Below are 27,268 nucleotides of genomic sequence, written 5' to 3'. Positions count from 1 at the left end.
CAAACAATTCCAGAACAACAGCAAAGGATCTTGTGAAAATGCTGGAGGAAACAGGTACAAAAGTATCTATATCCACAGTAAAATTACTCCTATATCTACATAACCTGAAAGGCCGCTCAGCAAGGAAGAAGCCACTGCTCCAAAACCTCCATAAAAAAATCCAGACTACGGTTTCCAACTGCACATTGGGACAAAGATCGTACTTTTTGGAGAAATGTCCTCTGGTCTGATGAAACAAAAATAGAACTGTTTGGCCATAATGARCATCGTTATGTTTGGAGGAAAAAGGTGGAGGCTTGCAAGCCTAAGAACACCATCCCAACCGTGAAGCATGGGGGTGGCAGCATCATGTTGTGGGGGTGCTTTGCTGCAGGAGGGATTGGTGCACTTCACAAAATACATTTTGTCATGAGGAAGGAAAATTACATGGATATATTGAAGCAACATCTCAAGACATCAGTCAGGAAGTCAAAGCTTGGTCGCAAATGGGTCTTCCAAATGGACAATGACCCCAAGCATACTTCCAAAGTTGTGGAAAATGGCTTAAGGACAACAAATTCAAGGTATTTGAGTGGCCATCACAAAGCCCTGACCGCAATCCTATAGAAAATGTGTGGGCAGAACTGAAAAGCGTGTGCGAGCAAGGAGGCCAACAAACTTGATTCAGTTACACCAGCTCTGTCAGGAGGAATGGGCCAAAATTCACCGAACTTATTATGGGAAGCTTGTGGAAGGCTACCGGAAATGTTTGACCCAAGTTAAACAATTTTAAGGCAATGCTACCAAAATACTAATTGAGTGTATGTAAACTTCTGACCCACTGGGAATGTGATGAAAGAAATAAAAGCTGAAATAAATCATTCTCTCTACTATTATTCTGATATTTCACATTCTTAAAATAAAGTGGTGATCCTAACTAACCTAAAACAGGGAATTTTTACTAGGATTAAATGTCAGGAATTGGGAAAAACTGAGTTTAAATGTATTTGGCTAAGGTGTATGTAAACTTCCGACTTTAACTGTATGTACAGTTGAAGTCAGAAGTTTACATACACCTTAGCAAAAAACATTWAAAAAAYTKTTGAATGAGCAGGTGTTCTAAAATGTGTGTGTGTGTATATCTATATACTGTATTCTAGTCAAGGCTCATCCTATATAACTACTTCTGTACATATACTACTCGACCTTATGTATTCTTCATATATACTACATTTACTGTCCATAAAGTGACCACTGTTCCATTATTAAAGTGACCAGTGTTTTATGTCTATGTACATAGGCAGCAGCCTCTAAGGTGCAGGGTTTAGTATATGTTTAGATAAATACATGTCTCTGGTTCCAATCTGCTGACTCTATATTAAAAATAGTTTTTTACAGTTCAACAAACTAAGAATAATTCCACTTCTCTTGGGAGCAGGCAGAATGCACTCCTTTTCATTAAGCAGATGGTTATTGGGCCATAGTTGTAAACTATACTAATAGCTCATATCTTGAACAATCAAACTAATAATTTCTAAAATAGCACTCATAGGGATAATTATTTATGTTTACTCTTCCTTTGGCCTATGAAAAGGTGGCGGGGCTCAATTAAAATGTTATTCAATGTTGTATAAACAAGTGTTGAAAATGCCAGGGTCTCACAGCTGCATTGCATGGCTGCCATCATAAGCCTTTTTCCTCCATGCTGAATGTGCCTGTGGCTTGTCTACATTGTTAAACCCCTTCTCTTGTTCCCTTTGAGGAGTGTGTGTTCACTGAGAACCCACATTAGGTTACTGCTGTGGCCCATTTTAACCAGTGAGTCATCATGGGTCCCATAGAGCTTTCTTGCTTTGGATCTCCAGCATTAACCTTCTCCAAGCGGCAACGGGGAACCAACTGTTCACTCTGACCCAAATGGGGATGTCATGAAAATTCTCCCCAAAGCATCTATAATTATCCATCCAGTCATTATTCTTCATTTCTGGAGCATATGTGAAAATGTCAATTTACTGATATTCCAAAACATTTAGGGTACTATCAAAATATTGATGTGTTAAGCTACTGAGCTATAAGGTGAAGAAATCTGTCAATGTGCCCTTGAGCAAGGCACTTAAACCTAATTTGCTCCAGTGCTGCCATACTACTATGGCTGACCTTGTAAAACAGCACATTTCAAGGCCCCTATCTGGTGTATGTGACAATAAAACATATTTTTGTTATATGATCATTGTATTTGCTAGGCTATATGTTTTGTAAATTGAGGAAATCGGAGTTTTAGTCTAATAAGAATGGTGTCACCAAAGCATTGTTATCTTACTCATGATAAGGCACAGGAAGATACATTTATTTTCTCCGTATTTGGGCATATCTCAAGAATGTTTACGTAGCAAAGGAGTGTTTTGAGGAAACCCCATTAACTTCAATGGAGGGTATACCCAAGTAAAACTGAACTGATTTACAAGTATTACATCAAGTTATGTATAGTCAAAGCAACGTACATGAACGAAATATATAAATATATAAATGTTTTTTTATACTGTTAAAAAAAATAGTTGAAATCAAATAAAAATGATTTAGAAATTCTAAAGCCCTCCCCATTTTCTGAAGTTAGTTTGGTCTTTATTTCCTGTGTGGAAACATTTAAGGAAGTTAGGGCGGTGGTTGTGAGAGGGCAGCACGGGCTAACTGACAATCCAGCTTTTCGGAATCAGGTAGCTAGGTCTAATATTTGCTCGTATAAGCGTTATTTCACTTGCTAATRCCATGCTGCTATTGAAGTGTTGGCTGTACAGTTTGAAATGTATACGCTACAATGGTTTTCATATGGAAGTGTTTGTTTCCTGGATGATTTAGCTTTAACTAGCGGAGTCAGCAGGCTAGCTAAATAAGCTAACAGTCGGCTTGTTAACTGCCAAGATCATAGTATTTCCTAAAGGGGGAGAAAGAAAATGCTGTTCTAACTAGCAAGTTGAAATTGTTTTAAGTTGCATCAAGAGACCGCACGCTAGATACCCGTGTATTGTAACGAGATTTGCCAAAACAAAATACATTATCTAGTTAGCGAGCATCCTGGCATTCGTATTGTTTTATCTTCTCCTCAACAATGTCGCTAACGTCAGRTTTCTCGTAACTTTATCATAGCCATTCCACATTTTGGTAAATTGATATTTGTCCTGTAAGTTAATTTCTACGATACTGCTTGTGTTGATAGTAGCAGCAGCTAGATGAATCTGTTTTTATAGGCCCCATTGTCCATTCATGACGTAGTATCGCTAACTAAAAGTTGCCTTTTCACTCGATTATTTCTCAAAGTATGGCATTTCAATTGGTGTTTGTAGATAGTTTATCATACCGCTACTCATATGGTTAATGTTAGCTAACGTGTCGGATTGAATTTAAGTCTGAATTCAGTCACCTAGTATTGCACAACCTCAAATTAGATCACTAAACCGGTCTTATCCTGCCCTGTGCTGTTGCCATAATAGTTAGTCAATGGTGTGGACCACTGGCTCCATCTATTACTAGGTAGGAGGCCTATTATTGAAGCAGTGGCCCTCTCTCTGAATGAGGTTGTTGAACTTGCCAGAATTTCTCTCACGTCAGTTTTTCCTATCCTGTGCTAAGGGAACTAGAACAGCCTTCAACAGCAGTATAACATTTCCATTTATAGTGTAGTGAGGACACCTCTCCAGGGATTATTTTCCAGTCTGAATTAGYTTAGCCCATAGCCAAGGAAAGCTGTGCGTAACTGGTCAAATCTTATTTTGGGTAATTGCATGAGCCAGTAACGGCTACCCTCAATATGTTTTTCATAGCCTCTTAAGTATCATAAGATGTTGTTGTCCCAGGAACTGAGCTTCATTGACATCCGAACACTATTTCTAAGTCTGCTTTGAAATGGTAAAATTATTTGGGATATTACAAATGTGGGGCTGCTGACTTCAGGATTATGCTCTTTTGACCCTTACAGGTAAACGCACAACAGCCAAAATGTCGAGCAAAAGGGCAAAGGGAAAGACCACCAAGAAGCGCCCCCAGCGTGCTACTAGCAATGTTTTTGCTATGTTTGACCAGTCTCAGATCCAGGAGTTCAAGGAGGCCTTCAACATGATTGACCAGAACCGTGATGGGTTTGTCGACAAGGAGGATCTGCACGACATGCTAGCCTCATTGGGTGGGTATCTTAGCTTGTCCCTGAAACCCCCTTCTGCTGATCTGAAATCAGTCCGTTTGTTTTCTCTTGGACTTTGTTTAATTCACTCAATTTGAAACCGAGGCACTGAATGATTTCCTGAGTTGTATACTATGACGCAAGCTAGATCTATTCAGGCTTTTATAAAGCTAGGCTGCTTCACATTCCAGGTCAGGACTCATCCGTACGACTGGATATTGCTCGTCCGCCTGTCGTTAACTCTAGCATGCTAGTTGAACGCCAAACTGTTGCTCTAAATTAAAGAAGTTAGTTCTCAAATTCAGCAGGCTATGGTATGAAATGGGCTTTTAGAAATGCAGTCTTGTTGCGTTGTGGCCATAAACATATGATCCAGAGAAGTGTTTTGAAACCTCTAACCCTGGCAATTTCACTGATAAACTCATGAGTACACTGGCTGCCAGTCTTGACTTGAATGGGAACTGCAGTCTATGGTTGGTTGCGGCTGTCAGTTTCCCTTTCGCAAAATGCTGTCGTGTGACATACAGTTTGGAAAGCAAATACTCAATGTGATGGAAATACTCAATGTGATGGATGTCTTATGACATTTTATAAAATATTCAATCATTAGTCTTCCTTGGATGATGCAGTCTTGGTGAGAGGGAGGGCATRTGATGTCATTGGTCCTCAACTTGTGGGTCAGACACTTGATTCAGGAGAAATGGAGTTAGCTGTTAGTTAGCCTGCCCCGGAGCAGGTTAGTTGTGAAGGATTCATTGCCATAGYAATACACCTGGCTGAAGGTGAGCAACATTCGTGGTACCGGTTATCCAGAGSTGACCGAAATTACCTCGCTAACTCCAACCAGATTTGTAGTATGGTGCTCGGGTATCTCTTGAGTGTTTATTAGGCTGTTAAGCTCCCCCTTCAATGGTTYTCTTGATCAAGTGTTTGACAGATTGAGGCAGAGCACTGAGTTGCCTCTCTTTATTTGGTTTGGGTGTGTTTTCCAGCTAGTGTTAGAGTTTRAATAGAATACCAGTCATGCATTAGTAAAGAGCAGGCGGTTTCCCATCAACATTCCCTACACCCTGTTCCATTGTGTTTTATACACTTGAACCCATTTATGCCAGTGTTGTAAAACAAGGTTACTGTTAACAGGGAGTTGCAGTCTGTTCGAATGTGGCACTGTGATTCTTTCTCAGGGAAGAACCCGTCTGATGAGTACCTGGAGGCTATGATGACTGAAGCTCCTGGGCCCATCAACTTCACCATGTTCCTCACCATGTTTGGTGAGAAGCTCAACGGCACGGACCCTGAGGACGTCATCAGAAATGCTTTTGCCTGCTTCGACGAAGAGGGTACAGGTAAGGTCTTTGGGGAAAAGTTTAGGGAATTAGCCTAATGGAATGATGTGATGTTGGTCTCTGTGGCTGTATAGATCATGCTGTTTTAGATGCTGATAATGGATGCCAGTGTTTAGAGAACAAAGTTCCTGAGTTGTTTGRTTTTCAAGATATCCCTAATCTCTGACTCAGCTGGATAGACTGGACTAGCTTCTGAGATAGTAATGTGGGCTGTCCCAATAACAGCTGGACCTGTGGGTTAAACCATAGCTCCTAGGGGTTTAGGCTGAAATAAATATGAAATGGGTCCATATGGGAAATTCATGCTTATAAAATTACACACAGGACACTTGTTTTATTTCCTTGACAGGATCGATACCCTTAACTTCCTTTAAAAAATACTACCCTTGAGCGGGCTACATATTCCMTAAGTGGATTGTAAATACAAAGATGCTTTCTGTGAACTTTGCTCATGTGTTCAGGTTGCTTTGTTTGCGCAGATCATTTCAGAAACAGCTGATGGGTTGGGTGTGACTCAACAAATACCTAACTCGTGCATACCRGCCTGGGGAAAGTACCATGGGCATTTTTGCATACCTGTCTGTCACCCTCTGTCCTCAGGTGTCATCCAGGAGGAATACCTCAGAGAGCTACTGACCACCATGGGTGACCGCTTCACAGACGAGGAAGTGGACGAGCTCTTCAGGGAGGCTCCCATTGACAAAAAGAGCAACTTCAACTATGTGGAGTTCACGCGCATCCTAAAACACGGWGCCAAGGATAAGGACGATTAAGACCACAGCCATGACAGTCATATTATGGGTTCTCTCTGGCACCTCTTCTCCTTTACACCCAGCTAGACCATCTTGCTGCATGTCTCGGCTCTATAAAACCCATGTTAAGCAAGGCGAAACCACTGCTATCAACCATACCTGGGTCATTCCACCAATTCAATGCCTTTTGAAAAGTCTAACTTGGTAAAAGAAAACAATTCTGTCAAGGCCTCTTGTTCATCTTCATAAGTTTTCCATATGATAAATAAGCATTACTATAGTAACAGGGCTGACTATTTCATCTTAAATCACCTTTTCATTGGGAATGGAAGCTTGTGTGCAACAGGGAGTGGCAATTGAATGAAAATGGTTTAAATCTGTGTCATAGGGTTGATATGTTATGCCCCACCCGTTCAATGTTTCTTTAGAAAAAAATATTTATAGAGTAATGGTCAAAATGAGAGTTAAGTTCACGTAACAGGGTTTACCTTAAATGAGGGACAAGTGTAAATGATTCACTAATCACATGAAATAAATAAAAATAAATCTTCTAATGACTGTCAAAGCAACAAAATAAATGGTGCTTTACAATGATGGTGACATTTTGGTGTTAAGTGGGTTTTTAAATAAAAGTTGGTGTGCATGGCGGGACATGTCAAAATACTGACTCTTGGCACTTTAGGTAGTCTTCATATAAAAACTCAGCTTTATTATTCTCCATGTGGTCTATATTAAAGGGCACTTTTAAAATGGAATTTTGGTTCACAAATTTGACTCAAACTACCAAAGGGACGTGAAAGGCACTTTTTGTGGAACGACTCACCTGTAAGCTCCCATTTCAGTATTGCCAGATTTGAACATCTGTATTAGAAATGTAGCTGGCTGGTGATTGTGAAAGTCCAAAACATGGTACTGGTCTGTGACATATAAATTATGGAAAATGCAACTCGATGCAAGCGCCTAAGTTACTCTAATGGCCTGGTCTAGCTGAATTTTTACATTTTATAATAAATKAACTTTTTAAATGAAATAGTTAACTTGTATTCTCCATTCTTGACCCTGTTTAAATGATTTGACTGTTGAAATAAACATGTCTGAATGTGGATTTGTCTAGTTAGCTGATGGTTACCTTATTCTGCGGTCTTCCTGTTTAACACTGAGGCTGTTATGTCATGTCCCCACATTACTCATTCCACCTAGTTTGTGTGGCGGTGCATGTCAAAGACGTCACCAGCTACTGTGAAAGGATTTGTTTTAAATGCCTAGATACTGTTCAAATCAATGGGGGGAAATGTATATATATATATACAGTAATATCAATGCAAAAACTGCAATAAACCACGTTAATTCAGAGGAATCCGAGTAGTATGACCTCAACCTGATTTTTGCCTCTGAAGATAATGTAGGTCAAATCATCATGGGGGGTCCACCTTGAATGCACAGTTCAGTTAAACTTTTTCAGTGTACTTATCCCCATCGATACTTTTAGTCAATCATCAAGGATATGGAGGATTTGCTGAATAATTTGAAATATCACCAACACACTCGGTACAGTATTAGTTTGGTAACATTTAACATGAAATGGTTTACAGCGCGTCCTAGTGGCTTCGTAAAACAGATTTACCCACTCTATTGGTTTACATCGGGGCCAATCACGAATGATCACCTTCGTTACGGAACCACGCTTTGCCGGTGGGTGGATTTTACTTTTTGTTTTGTCAGTGCGTCCTGTTCCACGAAAGGTAAACTGTACCTAGTACTCTTCTTGCGAACTGTTTAGTTTAATAAAYTAAGGAAATTCACAATTCCATTGCCTCCGTTGTAGGACATTGTCACGTTTACTAGCTATCTATTGTATTGCCCATAATATGACAAACTTCCGCTTTGCAGCTAGCTAGCTAAATTGTTCACTAGAACGGATACAGCCTTTGTCAGATTTGACTTTTCGTAGCAGGTTAGGATAATTAACGTATCAGGTTAGGATAATTGTTAAGGTTATGAAAATGTTTGGGGTTATAGTTTGCTAAAATGCAAAACAGTATAAACTTTTTACGTTAATTTGACAATCTGTATACCTTCTAGCCATGACCGCTAGCTAACACAAGGGCAAAATGACATGTTGTGCTCTCCGGTGGGTTGCACTGCATTAGTTCGCAAAATGCTGACATTTGAATGGATTTGCTTAATGTATGGCTAGGTCGTGGTATGCGTAGTTAGCATATGCTGCGTGCAGTCGCTGGTTTGATAACCACCAGCAAGCCAAGGTTACTTAATAATATTTGTATATATATTTTTAAACCTTTATTTAAGTCAGTTAAGAACAAATTCTTATTTTCAATGACGGCCTGGGTTAACTGCCTTGTTCAGAGGAAAAACGACATTTTTACCTTGTCAGCTCTGGGATTCGATCTTGCAACCTTTCGGTTAACGTTACGAGTCCAACGCTCTAACCACTAGGCTACCTGCCGCCCCACAATTAGCAAGCTAACATCAAAATGAATGGGACATTCCATGGAAACRATCTTGCTATCCATCTTACTGCTGWGARTATTGTCAACTGAAACCGCCCATTAGGTCAACTTAGTTACCAGAACTTTGTAGGCTTAGCTAACCATCTGCTCCTATGCTCATACAGGTTGGCACTGCCTATTGAGTCCTGGAACAGAGCCATGGCTTTAAAGGTGATCCAGAGGCTTCAACTGCTCAGGCAGACAGGGGCACACCTCTGTCCTCCAGGCGAGCTGAGTCGCACCAGACTCCTGAGTGTTCCGATAGGGGAGCCCATGTGTGTGGCGTGTCTATGGACCTCAGCGGACCGCTGTATCCAGAGGCAGGGCTGTCGGAAACTCAGTCAGCCAGACTGCGGAAGGATGAGTTTGTCCACCATTACCAAGGACCCTTTCTACACCACTGGGTCAGTCAGCCTCCACAAAGACTCAGTCCCCAGGTTCCGTCTGAGTCAGCTGCACCGGCCGACTGATGCAGAGGAGAAGGCCTTCCATGACCGCCTGGTTAGCTGCTCTTCCTCCAGACAGGTGCTGAGACTCCTTCGCACAGTGGAGATTATGTCTGACACCATGGCAGCGGCAGCCCTGCACCGCGTGGCTGACATAGAGCAGGATGGCACCTCCCTGAAGGACCCCAAAGTGTTGGAAGAGGACACTCTCAGGGCCCTGTGCTGCCAGCTGGAGCAGGACTCTGGGCGTCTGACGGAGGCCGGGCTGGTTTCTGCCCTGCTGGCCTGCACCCGCCTCTATGTGGACCCCTGGAGCACGCTGGTGGTTCGGCTGGTGTCAGAGAGCCAGGAGCGGCTGGACAGGGGRCAGATGAGCGTGGGCCAGCTGTGCACCCTGGGCCAGGCCCTGCTGGCCCTGGAGGGCCCGGGCTGTGGGATGCTGGAGCAGCTGATGGTGCAGGTACAGAGGCAGGGGCCTGGTCAGTGGAGTCTGGTAGAACTCACTGCAGTATACAGACTGCTGCAGGCTGGAGTAGGGGAGGAGGGCCGCTACCAGGACCTCCTAAACGCTATGCACGCCTACACTGTGTCAGTCACCTCACGTATGGACCCCCCTGCTATCAGCAGCGTGCTTAGTGCTTTGGTGGTCCTGAACCAGACCCAGGCCATGCCCCTGGTCATTAGCCTGTGTAAGCAGGCGGTCAGGCACATACCCCACTTCAGAGACGAGGAGCTGGGTCTAGTGCTCGGGGCACTCATGCACTTCGGCCACAGCGACCACTTCTTGGTGGAGGCCATGGAGAGGCACGTGCCCAAGATGACGTTCACGTCTCACCCAGAGACAGTGACCAAGGTGATGCAYTATTTTGGGCGTCGGAACATCCTGTCGCTGCCAGTGTTTGACGCGGTGGCAGAGAGCTTTGTGTACCGGGCAGACGAATACAGCACCAGCCAAGTGGCCAGGCAGATCATGCCGTTCGGGAAGCTGGGCTACCTGCCGCCCAACGCCGGGGAGGTGTTCCGGAAGGTGGAGGCCATCCTGCACGCACGCTTCTCTCACTTCCAGCCCCGGACACTCCTCAACCTGCTGCACTCCTGCATCCTGGTAGAGCGGTTCCCTGTCAACTTTGTGTCCAAGGTCTTCAACCGCTACTTCCTCCAGCAACTACAAGGTAATGCAGCTTTAGTAAATTAGCCCACGCTTATTTMACTACTCTCCATACTTATATCGGCACAGTTTATTTGGTTAATCAATTGCACGGCCTTTAATAATAATTAATAATAATTAATACAGTTTAAATGAATTTGTGTTCCAGAGCAAGGCTCAGGGGTTGACCGGATTGTTCTGGCACAACTGACCCAACTCTACATGACTGTGAAGCTTGAATGCCCTTTCTATGAGGTAGGCTAACGAGTTAGTACAAATCAATGTTCATTCTATGATAGCATTGCAACTTCAACMGCAGTGTTGACATCCTAGCACACTATCCTCTGATTRACCCMTAACACRCTGTTTTAACCCCAGGGTCCAAGGCTCCTTCCTAAGTACCGTGTCAAGTCTTTCCTAACTCCTGGTCGGTCTCTGGAGACGCCGGTTGACGGACACCTCTACAACTATGTGAAAACTGGCCTGGTGGATCTACTAGGGGCCCGCAACTACTTCGCTTCCAGAGTCCTCACTCCATACTGCTACACACTAGGTAACGTACAGACACAACACAGCTKACCTTTAATTCAGAGCTTCAGACATCCATATACTGAAAATGAAAGGTGCAAAGACAAATCCGGCCTCTGTTTCTTGTCATTTCAGATGTGGAAATAAAGCTTGATGAGGAAGGATATGTATTGCCTGCCAGTCAAATCGATGATATCTACAAGAGGTATAAACAATAGACATTTAAACCATGAAATTCATAAACATAGGTGATAAAATTGTTGTATTACAGCGATGTTATTCATGCCCATTCACTCGTGTACTTGCAGGATAGCAGTTTGCATTGACGGCCACAAGAGGTTCACTGTGAACACAAGACAGCTGCTAGGGAAAGAGGCCATCAAGCAGCGGCACCTGAGGCTTCTGGGATACGAAGTTGTTCAGGTCAGAAATTCACTCTGCAACCTTTGAGTGTTCTGTTTTCCATCTGCTGTAAATTCTGATTTCAGCCCCTCTGCTAGTGTTCTGTCAAGAGCATATCTGTATTCAGGTGGATCTGTTTTTGCTCTGTGCTCCATTTGTTACTAATAGTCTTTTGTTTTTTCAGATTCCTTACTATGAATTTGAAAAGCTTTGGAACAAGACTGAGGTTGTTGAATACCTTCACAAGAAGATCTTCCCCCTCAGCTATAGGCTCAGTTGGTGATGACTGGCTCAAACAAGGCCTTTGTTGCTGTGGTTGTCATAAAACTATACAGTTTGGGCACTGTTTTTGTAAGGGTCTGTATCAGGGCTCTCCAAACCTGATCCTGGAGAGCTACCTTCCTGTGTAGGTTTTCACTTCAACCCCAGTTGAAACTTACCTGATTCAGCGAAAACCTAGAGGACAGTAGTTCTCCAGGAACAGGGTTGGAGAGCCCTCGTCTAAATGCTACATTGTCCAACATTTGTACYCGAAGAGAAAGCATATCGTTCAACTACATGAATACTTTCAGAAATGTATTTATTGCTTTTGAGCGATTGTAATTCTACACGCTATTAGTGTTCTATTGTATAATTAAATGACTGCTTTAGTCCTGTCTCCCTCCTTTGTTTAAAAAAAATACAACAAAAAAATGCCTGATCTATAACTAATCCACCATTGGCATCATTTGAAATATATTATTTATYTTTATTGGTAGTTGGCAACACAGTGCTGCAGTAGAAGTTAGAACAACCAAATACCAAGAAACYCCTTGGAGAAAAAAACATTTGTTCATACGATCAAGAATTAATAGCATAGCTGATGCATCARCATTGATTAGATTGATATCAATGATTCTCTTCAAAAGATAAGGCAGGTTGAGTCTTGTTTACCACCACGTAATAATGCATCAGTCGGATTTACATTGTAAAAAGGCTATGATACATTAAAAAAAAAAGTTGGGAGTATTGCCATTGGTTCCTGCCTGCTGTTTATCCATTATGTGGCAGGGATCTGTGGTAGGCCAAATTCATCCACCAGAACTCCATCCTGAAAAACATATGCACAATAAATTACATTTTATTAGGAAACATCTAAATGAGTGCATAGATGTGTCTTCAATGCAATTTCCTAAAAAACAAACAACCCTTTGAACAAGGCAGCTGTACTGGTAAGTTATGTTTGCCAGTGATCCACTACCAAACATGGTAAATGTGAATACAGTGGTCAGAGAGAGATGTGTACCCGGTTTGTTGCCCTGTCACTGGGTATTCCCTCTGGGATGGAGGGGGCAGTGCTGGCCTCATCCAGGTAGGAGCTGTCATCATCAAGCAGGAGCTCATCTCCCAGGGCATCCAGCTCTGGGAACACACACAGCCATTGATGCAAGGACTGTATTGACTGCTGTTGTATCACTGGGCTGAAGTGAACAAAACTTCTCTGTAGTGTGGGAAATGCCATCTATTGATATACGGCAGTGTTTTAATATAGACCTAGTCTGTACTGGAGCAAAACCAACTGTTGTAACACAATAGTGTATTGTCTTGTGGCTGTGTCACARTCTCACAGTACTGACCCGCTTCCAGGTCATCGTCATCGATCTCTGGCGTCCCGTAGCTTCTACTCATCGCCTCTTGCACCTCGTTGGCGTCCTCCATCATGTCCTCCAGRTGGTCCTGGAGATCCTGCATCAGGAACACAAAGAGCTCTTCACCCAAATGTCTGTCATTCTCATTACCCAATGGGCCATCCTCACTGAAACCCCACATTCACTTAACCTGGGTGAACACAGACCAGATCAGATAACTTGAATATATTGAGTAGCCAAATAGAAGACAAACGGCTTACCTCAATCTGATCGATCTTCACATTCTTGTATGCCGCCTTCATCTCTTTGGCTCCAATTTTCATGGCATCCACCTATAATGCAATGTCAGACATGTTTACCCAGAGAACTATGACAACTACAGTAAATTGTAAGTGCTAGTCATTACTGATCCACCTTACTGTTGTTTTTGTGTCTTTGAGAGTTTGTATTGTGTAGTTGGCCTGTTCCATGTTGAAGGACTGCTGTGTGAGGTTATCTCTCTGGCCCTCATACCTGAAAAACATCACAATTCAAATGATAACCTCTATTAATTAAGACGTTATGATGTACTCGTATGACTATGGTTTACAGCTCATTATGCGGTTCATCATTGTGCTACTGTGACGTTGGTCCTGACTGATTGGAGGTGTTTCATGCATTGGCAGACTGCTTTCATAAATGACTCACATTCTCTTCTGCTTCAYCACTCTCATTGCCTTCTGTTTGACCATGTTCTGATGAAAACATAACCAGGAAACATAATTTATACAACATCAGGCATAAATACTGGTATACTGTATGTCTGGCCACGTGGATGGACAGACATACACTTATAATCTTCCAATCAAACCCTAACAACAAGTGGAACTGTAGAGGGAGGATGCAGACGGCCCATCCCCCCCACAGTGACAAACTTGTGTTTTATTCAAGGGTCCGATTCAGACTTAGGAAATGTATYCATTTCCTACGCACTACGCAGGTGAGAAAAGTGTAAAATAGGGAACAGTAGTCCCCTAATAGTGGAACTGTGATGACAACTGTCCCGTTGTCAGAAACCGTGCGCCAGGCTCCATGTTTAACCTGCTACATACGGTCTGCGTTCCATTTTGATTAAAATAGTCTACATGTTCCAAATTATTGTTAGCTTAATATGATCCACTAGTGCTAGCGATCCTCATGAACAACCACACGAATGTGACAGAGGAAAGAAAGGTCAACTAACGATGTAATGGAATGATGCAAAATGTAAGGAAACTGACATTACAGTTATATATGTATGTGGGTATAACTGACGGTGGCTACCGATGGTGGCTAATATTTAACACGATACAAATTGTAAACACTCAAAATAGTATGATTACATAATCCGCTTTGCAAATTCGTAAAATACTATACGTTTTTCAAATTCGTAACATATAATATGAATTGTAATTCGTAACATCGTACAAAATGGGTGATGAAAATCCACAAATTAATACATGTCATACGAAATGTAACACATCATACTAAATAGCATTTCTCGGATTTACGTAAATAATAATAATACGAAATGCTCTGAGACCAGGTTGGTATAATAAGCGACTGACTGGTAAACATATCTACTATCCGTCTGCTTCACTCAGTGCAGGCCTTCACTCTTACCTTTGAAGGACCGTCTCTCATCTTCTTCATCTGATCCTTGTACTTGACCAGTTCAACATCTAGTCTGGCAATCTTCTTGTCAATAGACTCCGCTCGTGAGTCAACCTTAAGAAGAGAGAACGAGTAAGCCAGGCAGACTCTTTTCATAACTCATAGGTGCTTTTAGCAACGCGGGTGTATTTGCATACAATAGCGTTGCTTTCAATTGTATTGGGTTGCACGAAAAAACTCAGTGCGAAGCCAGAAGTTAAATACAATAACATTTCCACTTACTGTACCGGTGGGCAGGACTGTTGGTCATTACGACAGGGGGAATTTGAGACAAAATATCTAAAGGATCTTATTATTAAACAGACTTTGCAAACGTGGGTCTGTGTAGGAAAAAGTTTAAAAAGGATCCTTGGGATGTCCCAACTCTGACGTCACCCCCATTGAAGTTGAKATTTTAAAATGGGTTTTGTTGGGTTAGATAAGGGTTTAGGGTAGGGACGGCCCAAGGAACCCAGATAACAATAACCCAGGYTTTCCCAAACTGTCCTCGGGACCCCAAGGGGTGCACGTTTTGGTTTTTGCCTTAGCACTACACAGCTGATTCAAATAATCATCAAGCTTTGATCATTTGAATCAGCTGTTTAGTGTTAGTGCAAAAACCAAAACGTGCACCCCTTGGGGTCCCGAGAACAGGGTTTGGGAAATGCTGCACTAACCTGTTGTAGACCCACTTCCTCTCTGCTTACCTCATGTCAAAATAAAAAAAAAGTCCCCCAAAAGTGATTTATTTTTTGTCCACATATGGCTTGTGCAGGACTTTTATTTTGACATGAGGTAAGCAGAGACCCAAATTTAGAAAGTCTGTTTAATAATACTATCCCTTAGATATTTTGTCAATTTTACCCCATCATAATGAACGCACAGTAAGTTGAAATGGAATTGTATTTACTTCTGGCTTCCCACTGACTATTTTTGTGCAACGCAATACAATCGAAAGAAACGTTATTGTATGTTAATATACCCCCGTTGCCAAAAGCACTTACAGTGCCTTCGGAAACTATTCAGACCCCTTGACTTTTTCCACATTTTGTTACATTACAGCCTTATTCTAAAATGGATTAAATTAAGAAAAAAATCCTTAGCAATCTACACACACACAATACCCCATAATGACGAAGTAAAAACATTATTATTTTTTAACTTTTGCAAATGTATTAAAAATAAAAACAGAAATATCTTATTTACATAAATATTCAGACCCTTTGCTATGAGACTCAAAATTGCGCTCAGGTGCATCCTGTTTCCATTGATCATCCTTGAGATGTTTCTACAACTTGATTGGAGTCCACCTGTGGTAAATTCAATTGATTGGACATGATTTGGAAAGGCATACAACTGTCTATACAAAGGTCCCACAGTTGACAGGGCAGGTTAGAGCAAAAACCAAGCTATGAGGTCGAAGGAATTGTCTGTTGAGACAGGATTGTGTCTAGGCACAGATCTGAGGAAGGGTTCCAAAACATTTCTGCAGCATTGAAGGTTCAAGAACACAGTGGTCGGCATCATTCTTAAAATTGAAGTTTGGAACCACCAAGACTCTTCCTAGAGCTGCCCGCCCGGCCAAACTGAGCACTCGGGGAGAAGCAATCAGGGAGGTGACCAAGAACCCGATGGTCATTGACAGAGCTCCTCGGTGGAGATGGGAGAAACTTCCAGAAGGACAACCATCTCTGCAGCACTCCACTGGACCGGCCTTTATGGTAGATTGGCCAGACTGAAGCCACTCCTCAGTAAAAGGCACATGACGGCCTGCTGGAGTTTGCCAAAAGGCTCCTAAAGAGAAACAAGATTCTCTGGTCTGATGAAACCAAGATTGAACTCTTTGGCCTGAATGCCAAGCGTCACGTCTGGAGGAAACCTGGCACCATCCCTACGGTGAAGCATGGTGGTGGTGGCGGTATTATGCTGTGGGGATGTTATTCAGAGGCAGGGGGGATGATTTAATTCATTTTAGAATAAGGCTGTAACATAACAAAATGTTAAAAGTCAAGGGGTCTGAATACATTCCGAATGTGCTGTACCTCAACTGTTTTGTTTGAGTCTGAAGTCATTGTAATAACATTTTGTGGTATCAGAAAGTTATTAAAATACATGTATGAGTTATTATAATAATCATCATACCTTCTATTTTTACCTTCAATGGCACTAYCTAAATAGCTTTGTTCAAACCTGTAAAACTGGTTGGTTGGAAAAACAACACCTTTTAGCCAGTGGTTCCCAACCTTTTTTCGGTGACTCTACCACCAAATGAATTTGGCTCTGCCCGGAGTACCACTGAAGAACCCCTGAAGTACCCCCTCATGTGCATTTGACCAATAAGCCTTTGGTCTCATGAGTATTAAGTACCCCTGGTTGGGAATCATTGTTTTAGCCTACAGTGGAAAACCAACATCACCTTACTGTACTTTTGTCAACTGGCCATCTAGATAATTAGGCAAGTTAGCTTAATAACTACGACAATGCTAATCAAACTAACTTACAACACCACGCTGAAAATTACGTAGTTAAACAGTATTCTATAAGCTATAGGTATCAAATGGGCTGTTATGCAGGACAACTCTCCCATTATTTCTAGAACAATCAGATGTCAGCTAGCTAGCCAGCATTCAAAGTTCTTTTGTTTGTTTGTCAAAGACACTGCTCTGATTAAGTTATTTCCATATACTTACACTTCCTATGCAGTCCGTTAGATTTGGTGGTGGTCCCTTCGGTTTTCCTCGACCAAAAATACGGTTCATTTTGAAATAAATAACCAATAACTCAAAACAACAAAGAATCTATCTGGCCGTCAAAAAAATAAGGCAAACCCGGAAGCAACATTGAGCTGACGTCACATGATTTACTTCTACAAAAATCTTCCACCGCCCTAAAGCAGGAATGTGGTGCTAAATATAATTTTATTTAGTTACATTCTCAAGTCATGTCGTTTATAACATAAACACTTAAAGACGAACATATAGAAATATATATTATTTTGGTGGTTTACTGAGAGGCAAGAGGTCAATCAAGAAATGTGCAATCTTTGTATTTATTTTTGACATATCACCATCTGCTGGATGGTTGATTGAGTAGTACATGTGCAGCATAAAATAGACTAGGCCTGCTAAATATATAGGTTAGGAAATTTAACAGATTAAATGTAAGGATAAATAGATGAATAACAATAAAAAATGTTGAAATTAACAAACAAAAAGTTGTTTTTAATTGAGAAAAGATATCAATACAGTAGTTGTTATTCAGTATAGGCTACATCACGTTACCTGATGAAATTGCTGTACAATAGGARCTTGTTGCCATCTAATGCACATTCAAATGTCATAAATCAACACTGCAGAGCTCTCCCTGTCCTCTGCCGTGCCCTGATTGTAATTACTGCTGAAGATATCTGGTTATGTGCATGTACACGCTGGCCCATCTACTGTTGCTAGCCCCAACTCTGACTTTTGCTCTGATATCTGCTTCACTGATTTCTGCTCTCGTAAAAGCCTGGGTTTTCTGCACCTTAACACAAGAAGCTTATTACCTAAAATGGATCAATTGAAAGTGTGGGTTCACAGCTCGAATCCAGGCGTGTTGGTCATTACTGAGACGTGGTTAAGAAAGAGTGTTTTGAACACTGATGTTAACCTTTCTGGTTATAACCTTTTTTGGAAAGACAGATCTTCCGAAGGTGGTGGAGTTGCAATCTTTACCAAGGAACARCGTCAGTGCTCGGTTGTCTCCACCAAGTCTGTTCCCAAACAATTTAATTTGCTGGTTTTAAGCATTGAACTTTCAAATAGCTCTTTGTTGGCTGTTGCTAAGTGTTATCATCAACCATCAGCACCGGCCTGTACCCTAAATGCCCTAAGCTCTCTCCTGGCCCCTTACACTAAGTCTGAATTTGTCCTGTTAGGTGACATAAACTGGGACATGCATATATTACCTGACCAAGTCCTAAAGCAATGGAACTCCCTAAATCTTTCTCAGATTATTACCAATCCTACAAGGTTTGACTCCAAACACCCAGAAAAGGCTACTCTCCTTGATGTTATCCTCACAAATAATCCTAATAGGTATCAGTCTGGTGTTTTCTGTAATGACCTTAGTGATCACTGTTTTACAGCCTGTGTTCCTAATAGCTGCTCAGCGAAACGACCTGTCCTGATTTGTCATTGGCGCTTGCTAAAGAACTTTAATGAGAAAGCCTTCCTTCATGACCTGGCCTCTGTAAATTGGTATAGAATCACCTTGATCCCCTCTGTCGAATACTTTCGGACTTTCTTTTTTGATATTTTCAGTGGTATTGTTAACAAACATCGGCCCATAAATAACATTTGAATTAAAAACAGGTTCTGCCCCTGGTTCGACCGTGATCTGGCAAAGTTACTCCACCTCAAGAATTCCATTTGGCAAAAGGCTGACTGGCTCTCGTTCAGGTAAATGAGAAATAAGTGCACTCAGGCTATCTGGAAGGCCAAAGTTCGTTACTTTAAGGAGCAGTTCTTTCTCTGTGGGTCTAACCCCAAGAAGTTCTGGAAAATGGTTAAATACCTGAAGAATAAACCCTTCTTCTCACAGCTGCCCATGTCCCTTAATGTTGATTATGTGGTTGTTAATGACAAGGGGCACATGGCAGAGCTCTTAAATCACCACTTCAGGATTCCTATTTGACTCAGCCATGCCTCCTTGCCTGTCCAACATTTCCTAATCTCCCTCTTTTCCCCCTGCCCTGCTACAAAGTTTCTCCCTGCAGGCGGTCACTGAYTRTGAGGTGCTAAAGGACCTCCTTAAACTTGACCCCCAAAAAACATCTGGGTCAGATGGTTTAGACCCTTTCTTCTTTAAGGTTGCTGCCCCTATCATCAGCAAGCATATCTTTGACCTTTTTAACCTATATCTCCTCTCTTGAGAGGTTCCCATTGCTTGAAAGGCAGCCACGATGTATCCTTTATWTGAAGGAGGAGATCAAGCTCATCCTAATTTCTGGTGTATAGACCAATTTCTATTTTGCCCTGTTTATCAAGTGTTGGAAAAACTTAGCGATAATCAACTGACTGACTTTCTTGAGGTCTATACTATTCTCTCTGGTATGCAATCTGGTTTCCGCTCAGGTTATGGATGTGTGACTGCAACTTTAAAGGTCATAAATGATGTCACCATTGCCCTTGATTCTAAGCAATGTTGTGCTGCTAGTTTTATTGACGTAGACAATAGACCCTTCCATTCTTGTGGGAAGGCTAAGGAGTATTGGTGTCTCTGAGGGGTCTTTAGCCTGGTTTGCCAGCTACCRCTCTCAAAGAGTGCAGTGTATAAAGTCAGAATATCTGTTGTCTCAGCCACTGCCTGTCACCAAAGGAGTACACCAATGCTCGATCCTAGGCCCCATACATCAACAACATAGCTGAGGCAGTAGGAAGCTCTCTCATCCATTTATATTCAGATCATACAGTCTTATACTCAGCTGGCCCCTCACCGGATTTTGTGTTAAACGCTCTACAACAAAGCTTTCTAAGTGTCCAACAAGCTTTCTCTACCCTTAACCTTGTTCTGAACACCTCCAAAACAAAGGTAATGTGGTTTGGTAAGAAGAATGCCCCTCTCCTCACCGGTGGGATTACTACCTCTGAGGGTTTAGAGCTAGAGGTAGTCACATCACACAAGTACTTGGGAGTAGGCTAAGGTTTACAGAGATATAATTTATAGATAAAAGGGTGCAGTCGAGCGACTAGACGTTCTTTACCATTCGACCATCAGATTTGCCACCAATGCTCCTTATAGGACACATCACTGCACTCTATACTCCACAACTTTGGAAGTATGCATTGTCCATTTTGAAGACTCATTTGCAACCAATATTTAACTTCCTGGCTGATGTCTTGAGATGTTGCCTCAATATATACACAATTTTCCTACCTCATGATGCCATCTATTTTGTGAAGTGCACCAGACCCTCCTGCAGCAACATGATGCTGCCACCCCCGTGCTTCACGGTTGGGATGGTGTTCTTCGGCTTGCAAGCCTCCCCCTTTTGCTTCCAAACATAACGATGGTCATTATGGACAAACAGTTCTATTTTCTCCAAAAAGTACAATCTTTGTCCCCATGTGCAGTTGCAAACCACAGTCTGGCTTTTTTATGGTGGTTTTGGAGCAGTGGCTTCTTCCTTGCTGAGAGCCTTTCAGGTTATGTAGATATAGGACTCTTTTTACTGTGGATATGGATACTTTTGTACCTGTTTCCTCCAGCATCTTCACAAGGTCCTTTGTTGTGGTTCTGGGATTGATTTGCACTTTTCACACCAAGTACGTTCATCTCTAGGAGACAGAACGGGTCTCCTTCCTGAGCGGAATGATGGCTGCATGGTCCCATGGTGTTTATACTTGCATGCTGTTGTTTGTACAGATGAACGTGGTACCTTCAGGCTTTGGAAATTGCTCCCAAGGATGAACCAGACTTGTGGAGGTCTACAATTTTCTTTCTGAGGTCTCGGCTGATTTCTTTTGATTTTCCCATGATGTCAAGTAAAGAGGCACTGAGTTTGAAGGTAGGCTGTAAAGTACATCCACAGGTACACCTCCAATTCACTCGAATTATGTCAGTTAGCTTTAGAAGCTTCTGATAGGCTATGACATCATTTTCTGGAATTGTCTAAGCTGTTTAAAGGCACAGTCAACTTAGTGTATGTAAACTTCTGACCCATTGGAATTGTGATACGGTGAGTTGTGAAATAATCTGTCTGTAAACAATTGTTGAAAAACTACGTGTCATGCACAAAGTAGATGTCCTAACCGACTTGCAAAAACCATAGTTTGTTAACAAGAAATTTGTGGAGTGGTTGAAAAACATGTTTTAATGACTCCAACCTCCAACCATTACTATTTGAATATCAGTTTTCTGGAGTCTCCATTGAAAATGAGAAAGTAAAATAAAAGTTGTAGAAAGTGAAAGATTAACTGCTATTTTGAGCAARTTCAAAGGTTAATTCAATGTCCACATGCAAATAACCCTTGATATGATACGTCTGTAGTAGTAAAGGGAGACGTTTATTGAGAGAGAAATATGATTAAATGCTCGGCCCAGTCAATGAGATTTAGTTACGTTTTTTCCCAATATGTTTGCGCATTAGTCATAGCCTGACCCATCACATTCTGTTTCAAAAAGTACAGCTATAGAAACAGAACAGGACAAATGCCAAGTCTTGCTAAGTTGATGTTGTTTGGCTGTTTGTATAAATTGGAGTAGTTGGTCCTCCTCAGTTAACTTACAAATTCAAACATTCAAACGAGTGAATCCAAAGTGAAGTAATCTAGCTTGCTTATATTTTACTTAATGATTGAGGAATGAAATTAAATGGAGTAAAAATTCACCAAGAGTGTCAGTGTAGACACAGCTAAATATAATCTTCTTTATTTACTAATTTAGTTCATAGCATAAACACTCAAAAACAAACATATTGAAATACTGTTTATTGTTGGTGGTTTGCTGAGTGGCAAGAGGTAAATCAAGAAATATTTAACATTGTATTGTTTGTTACAGTATATCACCATCTGCTGGACGGTTGATTGAGGAGTAAATCTGCAGCATCAGAGTCTATACAGTACATAGGCCTAAATACATTTTAGAAAACTAAACAGATTCAAATTCAAGGATCAATAGGTAAATAATAAGAAAACTTATTGAAAATAACAAATAATCTTTCTTTAAAAAAAAAGACAATACAGCAGTTGTTTTTTAGTTTAGACTTCATCAAAGTGAGAATACATCAATATGGATGTGATTAAAACCTAGACTAAATTAAAGATTAAATCAATCAAAATAATTGCACATACCAAACTAAAAGAGCATTAACCGTCATTCTAATATGGGGAACTCTATAGTGTACACAGCACAGCAGAATTATTTTTGTACCCAACCCATAACCCAGGAAAGAGGGGTTTGGTGAACGTGGTTTCGACTGTGTGAAGGAGGGTCATTGTGTCAGAGACGCTGTAGAAGGACAGAGTACCTGCCATGTGATCCAGGTACACTCCTACTCTGGAGGACTGAGGGCCTGACACTTTAGTCTCAACATTATTGTGTCTGAAACGATAACCATTACTAGAGCACTCTAAACCCCAAGACTTGTCATTGTATCCGAATCTGGAATCATTAACCATCCGTATTCTACTTATGTCTTTATATGAGACTGCTGTAACAGTCCCATGATGACACTCCACCTCCCAGTAACAGCGTCCAGACAGACCCTCTCTACAAAGGACCTGCCACCAATCAGTGAATCTGTCCGGATGGTCAGGATTTGGATCGTTAACAGCWTTAACAACTGTCACCTTRCTGTTTCCCTCAGACAGAGAGAGGGATTTCTGTGCTGTGTTTGGGTCCAGTGTGAGCTGACAGGAATCTGGGAGAAGAGCAGAGCAGAGACCAATGAGGGGAGTTAGAACAGTAAGTTAAGGCACATACTGTACTGTATCTACCCTGGCTTTGATTACAACAGAGAAGAGATCAATGAGAGCAGTATCTACTATTGATATATCACAAGATTTGTGAGTAGTGCCAGAAAAATGAGACTGTTAGTTACTTGATGAAGAAACTCACATTGTAAGAACTGTTCTCTAGTCTTGGGCTCTGGAGGCAGTAAAACATCCACTGAAATCACTACAGACACACAGACATTCACAGAGAGAGAGAATATTAGCAGCATACCATATTGTACATGTATAAAGTGGTGACTAGAGGACCTCTGATTGGTCTAAACTTGGGGTTCTTACACTATGTATTGTGTTGGTATTATTTTCAACTCACCTGTGGTGGAGATCTTGGTCCATTCTCCTTTAAGGAAGTCTTCTAGTTTCTCTCTGACATCAGAAACAGCCTTTTTCACATCTCCAAAGTACTGAGGATGGATAATGATGCTGGGTAAGTCTGAAGAGACACTGGGACTGGAGAGAGACTGATAACTCTGGAGAGAGACAGAGATAAAGAGAGGGGGAGAGAGAGATAGAGCGAGAGTAGATAATTGACAATGTTTTTGTGATCAAATATTTTTTATTAATGTCAGGTAACGTGAATACTGATATGGAGAATAGAATATAATTGACTAAATGTACAGTTTCACAAGTACATTTCTGTATCACCTGTAACAAGGAAGTTTAGTTACCTGGAGAAAATGGATGTGATCCTCTGTGTGAGAGAGCTGCTCCAGCTCAGCGTTTCTCCTCCTCAGCTCAGCTATCTCTTGCTCCAGTTGCTCCAGGAGTCCATCAGCTTGACTCACTTGAGCCTTCTCCTGGGCTCTGATCAGCTCCTTCACCTCAGAGCACCTTCTCTCAATGGAGTGGATCAGCTCAGTAAAGATCCTATCACTGTCCTCCACTGCTGCCTGTGCGGAGTGCTGTTCAGACACAAAGAGAGAAGAGAAGGCTCCATGTTAAGTAGAATTTATCTCTCCCTAAAACTTTTTTTCTTTTTCGCTGATGATAGGTTCTACCTAGAAGCCTTTTCATCTGAATAAGCTTTCTCACTGATGGTATCAGTCTAGCCACCCCAACAAAACCCAGAAACATGAACTCAGAGACAAAACACGTAGAATAAAACAACAATCAAAATCAAAGGTACAACCAACCATAAGTGAACTAATGGCAAAGAACAGGGATTCACAATTACCCACAACCCTCCAGCAAAATATAAAACATAGAAGATAAGGGTTCTAGATAGAACCCTTCATAGAGGCCCACATAAAAAAAATACTATTCACTGACTGTACAAAACATTAAGAACACCTTCCTAATATTATGTTGCACTTGTAACCCCCTTTTGCCCTCAAAGCAGCCTCAGTTCGTCGGGGCATGGACTCTACAAGGTGTTGAAAGCATTCCACAGGGATATGGCCCATGTTGTCTCCTATGGTTCCCACAGTTGTGTCAATATGGCTGGATGTCCTTTGGGGTGGTGGACCATTCTTGATACACACAGGAAACTGTTGAGCATGTAAAACCCAGTAGCGTTGCAGTTCGTGACACAAACCGGTGTGCCTGGCGCCTACTACCATACCCCGTTCAAAGGAACTTCAATCTTTTGTCTATGCACAATCCATGTCTCAATTCTCTCAAAGTTTAAAAATCCTTCTTTAACCTGTCTCCTCCCCTTAATCTACACTGACTGAAGTGGATTTAACCCCAAAATATATCCCAATCCAGATTAACATGTTGAAAAACTGGGCCCTGGTCAATAATATTTACCTTGAGAGACTCCACAGCCTGTTGGAGCTCCTTCAGCTCCTTCTCTCTCTCCTGGATTCTCTGCTGGAGATTCTGCTGACTCATCCCCAGTTGACTCTATGGAGGAACACTGTTCATTGAGCTATCAAGATTTATTTGTCCAGTTGTGCAATAGTATAGTATTACGATATAGGGCCCATAGAGGGTAGTAATTACATTTTAATAGAAGTCCCTTTGCAAAGTTACATATCTATGATTTTAGTTGAATTATTATGTATTTTACAGTACTCATATCATAGTTTAAACTGAATTTTGGATTCAAAAGAAAATGAGGGTGTGTGACTACAGCAAAGTGGTGATACATTTAGAGGATCATGTAACTAATTAGATATGTTTCTCATATTCAAACAGCTCTCCTACTGTATATTTCATTATTTGTTTATCAGTCACCAACAAGTTATTCTGGTCTAACCTGTTTCTCGGTCCTCTCCGCTGCAGCTGACACTGTATCATGGCCTTTATGATCATCCACCATACACAGARAACAGATACAATTCTGATCGGTACGACAGTAAATCTTCAGCAGTTCGTCATGACGGGAGCAGATGTTCTCCTGTAGCTGTGTGGAGGCTTTGACCAGCTTGTGCTTCTTTAGTGCAGGGACACTATAGTGAGGCTGGAGGTGAGTCTTGCAGGAAGACACCAGACACACCAGACAGGACATGAGGGCTTTTTGCTTTCTGGTCCCAGTGCAGAAATCACATGCCACATCTCCAGGTCCAGCATAGCACAGATCAAGGGGAGCAGCCTGAAGTCCTGTCTTCTTCAGTTTCTCCACCACCTCAGCCAACATGTTATTTTTTCTCAGAGCAGGCCTTGGAGTGAAGGTCTGTCTGCACTGAGGACAGCTGTAGATCCCCTTCAGATCATCCTGATCKCAGCAGCCCTCAATACAGCTCCTACAGTAACTGTGTCCACAYGGAATAGTGACTGGCTCCTTCAGTAGATCCAGACAGACAGAACAACAGAACTGGTCCTGGTCCAGCAGAATTCCTTGCTGAGCCATTTGGACGGTTGTTGTTCACTTTCACACAGACAAACGACACCGKGARTCAGYTAAGTTTTGTTTTCCCAGAAGAGAGTTTGTGGGAGGGACTTCCTGGTTCTGCCAYAAGGTGGGGTTAGTTAGKGGGAGGGAGATAGAGGAATGTAGTCCGATGCAAAAATGAATATCCTGTTGCCTAGGCTGGTTTACAAGTCTTAGCTGCTTTGTGACATATACTTCTGCAGCATGTTCCTACACCTTTTCAAAAATACTGCAGATTGTAGAAAGTGAAAGATTAACTGCTGTTTTGATCAATTTGAAAGGATAATTCAATGCCCACATGCAAATAACCCTTGATATGATACATCTGTAGTAGTAAAGGGGAGAAGTTTATTGAGAGAGAAATAGGATTAAATGCTCGGCTCAGTCAATGAGATTTAGTTACGTTTTTTTTCCAGTATCTTTGTGCATTGGTCATAGCCTGACCCATCACATTCTGTTTCAAAAAGTACAGCTATGGAAACAGACCAGGACAAATGCCAAGTCTTGCTAAGTTTGTTGTTTGTATAAATTGCAGTCGTTGGTCCTCCTCGTTAACTTACAAATTCAAACATTCAAACGAGTGAATCCAAAGTGAAGTAATCTAGCTTGCTTACACTTTACTTAATGATTGAGGAATGAAATCAAATGGAGTAAAAATTCACCAAGAGTGTCAGTGTAGACACAGCTAAATATAATCTTCTTTAGTTACTCATTTAGTTTATAGCATAAACACTTATTTTATTTTTGGTGGTTTTCTGAGTGGCAAGAGTTAAATCAAGACATCTTTAATATTGTTTTGTTTGTTACAGTATATCACCATCTGCTGGACGGTTGATTGAGTAGTAAATCTGCAGCATCAGAGTATATACATTACATAGGCCTAGATATATTTGAGAAAACTAAACAGATTCACATTCAAGGATCAATAGGCAAATAATAATACAACTTATTGAAATTAACAAACAATTATTTTTATTATTGAGAAAATATATCATAACCGCAGTTGTTTTTTAGTTCAGACTTTATCAAAGTGAGAATACATCAATATCAATGTGATTAAAACCTAGACTAAATTAAAGATTCAATTACTCCAGAAATAATTGTACATACCAGACTAAAAGAGCATTTACCATCACTCTAATATGGGGAACTCTACAGTTTACACAGCTCAGCAGAATCGTTTTCGTACCCAACCCATATCCCAGGATAGAGGGGTTTAGTGAACGTGGATTCGACTCTGTGGAGGAGGCTCATTGTGTCAGAGACGCTGTAGAAGGACAGAGTACCTGCCTTGTGATCCAGGTACACTCCTACTCTGGAGGACTGAGGGCCTGATACTTTAGTCTCAACATTATTGTGTCTGAAACGATAACCATTA

The 27,268-nt window shown here is 41.4% G+C and overlaps 4 protein-coding genes across 6 annotated transcripts; 2 read left to right on the top strand and 2 right to left on the bottom strand.

The window, feature by feature from the left end:
* Window positions 1-2,610: 2,610 nt before the first annotated feature.
* Window positions 2,611-6,851, top strand: myl12.1 (myosin, light chain 12, genome duplicate 1). Its single transcript, XM_023972695.2, has 4 exons — window positions 2,611-2,693; window positions 3,953-4,156; window positions 5,338-5,499; window positions 6,100-6,851. The coding sequence occupies exons 2-4, from the start codon at window positions 3,973-3,975 to the stop codon at window positions 6,270-6,272; spliced, it is 519 nt and encodes a 172-aa protein (XP_023828463.1). The 5' UTR covers window positions 2,611-2,693; window positions 3,953-3,972; the 3' UTR covers window positions 6,273-6,851.
* Window positions 6,852-7,898: 1,047 nt separating this feature from the next.
* Window positions 7,899-11,935, top strand: fastkd3 (FAST kinase domains 3). Of its 3 annotated transcripts, none has more exons than XM_023972805.2 (7): window positions 7,899-7,943; window positions 8,887-10,379; window positions 10,524-10,609; window positions 10,733-10,907; window positions 11,018-11,087; window positions 11,191-11,305; window positions 11,469-11,935. In XM_023972805.2, the coding sequence occupies exons 2-7, from the start codon at window positions 8,921-8,923 to the stop codon at window positions 11,565-11,567; spliced, it is 2,004 nt and encodes a 667-aa protein (XP_023828573.1). In that variant the 5' UTR covers window positions 7,899-7,943; window positions 8,887-8,920; the 3' UTR covers window positions 11,568-11,935. The 3 variants fall into 3 exon arrangements, with proteins under 3 accessions (XP_023828573.1, XP_023828572.1, XP_023828571.1); XM_023972804.1 differs by having other exon boundaries at window positions 7,899-7,993; XM_023972803.3 differs by lacking the exon at window positions 7,899-7,943 and adding an exon at window positions 8,086-8,382.
* Window positions 11,848-17,434, bottom strand: LOC111953497 (charged multivesicular body protein 5). Its single transcript, XM_023972806.3, has 8 exons — window positions 17,274-17,434; window positions 14,554-14,658; window positions 13,600-13,646; window positions 13,332-13,425; window positions 13,173-13,244; window positions 12,901-13,009; window positions 12,570-12,685; window positions 11,848-12,374 (listed from the first exon to the last, which is right to left on the bottom strand). The coding sequence occupies exons 1-8, from the start codon at window positions 17,340-17,342 to the stop codon at window positions 12,324-12,326; spliced, it is 663 nt and encodes a 220-aa protein (XP_023828574.1). The 5' UTR covers window positions 17,343-17,434; the 3' UTR covers window positions 11,848-12,323.
* A 4,601-nt stretch (window positions 17,435-22,035) lies between these two features.
* LOC111953813 (tripartite motif-containing protein 16) lies at window positions 22,036-26,127 on the bottom strand. Its single transcript, XM_023973323.3, has 6 exons — window positions 25,276-26,127; window positions 24,825-24,920; window positions 23,744-23,977; window positions 23,389-23,545; window positions 23,182-23,241; window positions 22,036-22,984 (listed from the first exon to the last, which is right to left on the bottom strand). The coding sequence occupies exons 1-6, from the start codon at window positions 25,867-25,869 to the stop codon at window positions 22,458-22,460; spliced, it is 1,668 nt and encodes a 555-aa protein (XP_023829091.1). The 5' UTR covers window positions 25,870-26,127; the 3' UTR covers window positions 22,036-22,457.
* Window positions 26,128-27,268: the final 1,141 nt, after the last annotated feature.

This window comes from Salvelinus sp. IW2-2015, linkage group LG27 (genome assembly GCF_002910315.2).
Source record: "Salvelinus sp. IW2-2015 linkage group LG27, ASM291031v2, whole genome shotgun sequence".
NCBI classification, from domain to species: domain Eukaryota; kingdom Metazoa; phylum Chordata; class Actinopteri; order Salmoniformes; family Salmonidae; genus Salvelinus; species Salvelinus sp. IW2-2015.
This window is presented reverse-complemented; position numbering and strand designations above follow the sequence as displayed.